A 4,217-nucleotide genomic window follows, 5' to 3' on the forward strand; every position below is an offset into this window, starting at 1 on the left:
GGACCTGAACCTGTTCAGCCTCCACAAGAGAAGGCTGAGGGGGGATCTAGTGGCCTGTTACAAACTAGTCAGAGGGGACCAGCAGGAATTGGGGGAGTCCCTGTTTCCCCGAGCACTACCAATGACTAGAAATAATGGTCACAAGCTGGCAGAGGATAAATTCAGATTAGACATCAAGGACGTGCTACTTCACTGTCAGGGAGGCTAGGACCTGGAACCAACTTCCAAGCAAAGTGGAGCTGGCTCCTACCTCGGGGGTCTTTAAGACAAGGCTAGACAAACACCTTGCTGGGGTCATTTGACCCCAGTACTCTTTCCTGCCGTGGCAGGGGGTTGTGTTTGATGATCTGCTCAGGTCCCTTCGACCCTACAAACTATGAAACTATGAAACTAAATGCCCACTGACTTACGGCAAGGATTTCACCCCTAGCATAAAATGTTTCCCATTTTGGAAATGTAAGTATTTATTTTCCAGCAGAGGAATAAATATAATAGAAAACATGTAATGCATATCGAATCATTGAATAATAGAATCACAGAAAATTAGGGTTGGAAGGAATCTCAGGAAGTCATCTAGTCCAATCTCCTGCTCAAAGCAGGATCTTCCCAAAGTAGATCATTCCAGCCAGGGCTTTGTCGAGCCAGGCCTTAAAAACCTCCAAGGATGGAGATTCCACCACTTCTCTGGGTGATTCATGATGTTTTGGGGAACTGAGGTGAGGTGAGGCTGACTGGTTTACAGTTCCCTGGATTCTCCTTCTTCCCTTTCTTAAAGATGGGCACTATATTTGCCCTTTTTCAATAATCTAGGACCTCCCCCAGTCACCACAAATTTTGAAAGATAATGGCCAGTGGGTTTGTAATCACATCAGCCAAATCCCAAAGCACCCATTGAATCTGGCCCCATAGACTTGAAAAAGTCCAGCTTTTCTAAATAGTCCCTAACCTGTTCTTTCACCATTGAGGGCTATGCACCTTTTCCCCAAAGTGTGCTGCCCCATGCAGTAGTCTGGGAGCTGACCTTGCCTGTGAAGACCAAGGTAAAAAAGACATTGAGTACTTCAACCTTTTCCTCTTCATCTGTTACTAGGTTGCCTGTCCCATTCAGTAATGGACCTACACTTTTCCTGACATTCCTCTTGTTGCTAAGACTACTTATAGAAACCCTTCTTGTTATCCTTCATGTCCCTTGCTAGCTGCAACTCCAGTTGTGCATTGGCTGCCCTGATCTCATCCCTGTATATTGCCCAAGCAATATTTTTCTACTCCTCCCCAGTCATCTGTCCAAGCTTCCATTTCCTATATGCTTCCTTTTTGTATTTAAGCTCACTGAGGAGTTCTGTGCTAAGCCAAGCTGGTCACCTGACATAGATTCATAGATTGTAAGGGACTGGAAGGGACTGCACAAGATCATCAGGTCCAGCCCCCATGCACTAAACAGGGAAGACAGCTGAGCTCAGGTGAACCCAGCAAGGATACCATCCAGTCTCCTCTTGAAGATTTCCAGGGTAGATGATTGTACCACCTCTGGAGGGAGTTTATTCAACAGTTTGGACACCCTAAGTATGAAGAAATTTTTTTCTAGCATTAAGCCTGAAATAGTCTTTCAGGAGTTTGTGGCCATTACTCCTGGTTTTCCCCAAGGGTGCACTGGTGAATATTGTTTGCCTAACTCTTGATGTATTCCCCTGATGTAGCAGTAAGCTGCTATCAAGTCCCCTCTCAGCCCTCTCTTTTTTCAGCTGAAGAAGCCCAAGTCCCTCAGCCTTTCCTTGTATGGCTTGCCTTGCAAGTCTCCAATCATATGTGTGGCTCTTCTCTGGACTCTCTCAAGCTTTTCCATGTCCTTGTTGAAGTGCAGTGCCAAGAATTGGACTCACTACTCCAGCTGTGGTCTCACCAATGCTGAGTAAAATGGAAGAATCACTTCCTTGGTTTTGGTTGAGATGCATTGGTTGATGCATGTCAGAGTATTGTTTGCCTTGCTGGCTACAGCATAGCACTGATGGCTCATGTTCATACTGTGGTCTGTTATTACCCCTAGGTCACTTTCAGTTATGGTGCTAGTCAGTTTGGTGGCACTGAGCCTGTAAGTATGTTGGGGATTGTTCATCCCCAGATGGAGCACTTTACACTGCACAATGTTGACCTTCATCTGGTTCCTACCTGCCCAATTTGCCAGCCTGTCTAGGTCTGCCTGTATCTGCAGCCTATCTTCAAGCATGACCACGGTCCCCCGTAACTTGATGTAATCTGCGAACTTGGCCAGTGAGTGCTTCACCCCCACATCCAAATCATTGATAACAAAGTTGAAAAGCACTGGACCAAGTATAGACTGCTGAGGGACACCACTGGCCACTTCATGCCAGGATGACACAGATCTGTTCATTAGAACTCTCTGGGTCCTTCCCCACAGCCATTTCCTACCCACCTAACTGTTGAGTGGTTAAGCCTGCACTCCTCCAATTTTCCCCTGAGATCATGGGATGTCAGATCAAAGGCCTTTTGGAAGTCTAGGTATACAATATTGACTTCCTCTCTTTTATCCAGGTAGCGAGTTACATGTTCATAGAAGGAGATGAGATTGGTAAAACAAGACCAGCCCTTGGCAAAGCCATGCTGGCTGTCATTCAGAATCCTACCTTCTGTGAATATATTGCACATAGACTCTGATGAATTTTTCCAGGATTTTCCGTTGGATAGAATTTAAGCTAATTGATCTGTAGGTGCTGCCCTCCTCTTCCTGAAGATGGGTATAACATTGGCCCTCTTCCACTCTTCAGGGACCTCCTTCAAGTGTCACGAGTTTTGGAAGAGTTTTGCCAGGGGTCCTGTGATGACTTCAGCACTCTTAGATTAAGTTCATCTGGTCCTGCTGACTTACATCTAATTTTTCTAACTGATCATGCACCACCTCAACATCAACGGTAGGAAGGTGGTCATTCCCACCACGCCCACTGTGAACCTTATCTAGTATGATTTCCCCCTTATTCCAGTGAAATATTGAAGCAAAGTAATCATTCAGGAGTTCAGTTTTCTCTTGAGTATTGGTAGCCAGTTGTCCTGAGTTGTTAAGCAATGGCCCCACTCTTCCATTTGTTTTCCTCCTGTGCCCTATGTACCTACAGAAGGACTTTTTATTCTCCTTGATTTCCGTTGCTAGTTTAAATTCAGTCACTGCCTTAGCCTTTCTAATCTGCTCCCTGTCATATTTGCTATTCTTCCTAAAATACATTCTATTAATATTTAAATATATTATTTTAATATTTGTAAAGAATAAGGGAATGAATGTATGTGTTAATATTTTGACTAACAGAGGCTCTATGGGATAACCTGTTCTACTGGCTGGCAGAGGAACTTTCAGAAGATAATGCATCATTGCTTGCTCTGCATCTACCAATCCGGAGGAGTACACTTCAGCTTATTAGAGTTAAGTGCCCTGATGATTTCACAAATCAGATCTATGAGCTTCTTTGCAGCTGGAAGAGGAATCTTCCAAGATCAGCTGATAAACAACGGCTCCTTTCTCGTTATCTTCGTAAGAGTGGCCGGATTGATCTTTCAGAAGAACTCCGGTTCAAGTGCAAGAATAAAGTGTTCACTCAGCAAAAACACTGGTTTGAGATAAACAACTGAAAACCTGATTTCAATGTATCTTCACCATTGGAGGTCTAATATCTTTACAAGAGGTTTGGGTTTCTGAGGGACATTTCCTTTAACTCACAATAACCTCTTTTAAAAATTTGCAATGTATTGAGAAATGTGGAAGAGGGCCAGAGAGACATGGGTTCTCCTTCATTGGTCAGAAAATCTGAATTCTCTTTGTGACAGGTGAACCTATGTGTACTAAGAATCTTCCATCAGCTTCATTTTATTCTTCCCTTTGTTTATTAACAACAACCACTTCTTTTGAAAAGAAAAAGTGTTGAAAATACAGACACCAGGAATTGCACACTAGTATAAAGCCTTATGTTTAAGTTTTAGATGGTTGTGGTATGATCTGGAGAAGCTCTGGAGGGCTGTGCATGTTGGCTAAATCCTTTTATTTTTTTCTAAATCTAATGCACAAGTATATTTTAGAATGGATTTACAACTTACAGACTAACCAAAGTAGTTAGATAGATAGATAGATAGATAGATAGATAGATAGATAGATATAATATATCACAAGCTTTTGTGATCTAAAGCTCATGTCATCAGAGGTGTGAAAGGAAGTG

The 4,217-nt window shown here is 43.1% G+C and overlaps 1 protein-coding gene across 1 annotated transcript in view; it reads left to right on the forward strand.

Moving 5' to 3' along the window:
* Positions 1–3,737, forward strand: part of DTHD1 (death domain containing 1) — a 47,755-nt gene extending 44,018 nt beyond the window's left edge. Inside the window, exon 10 of the mRNA XM_019525848.1 lies at positions 3,317–3,737. Coding sequence (XP_019381393.1) covers positions 3,317–3,636 — 320 coding nt within the window. The 3' untranslated portion in view covers positions 3,637–3,737. The remainder of the gene's footprint in view (positions 1–3,316) is intronic.
* Positions 3,738–4,217: the final 480 nt, after the last annotated feature.

Source organism: Gavialis gangeticus, unplaced genomic scaffold (genome assembly GCF_001723915.1).
Source record: "Gavialis gangeticus isolate Ggan-Ray unplaced genomic scaffold, GavGan_comp1, whole genome shotgun sequence".
In the NCBI taxonomy this organism is placed as follows: domain Eukaryota; kingdom Metazoa; phylum Chordata; order Crocodylia; family Gavialidae; genus Gavialis; species Gavialis gangeticus.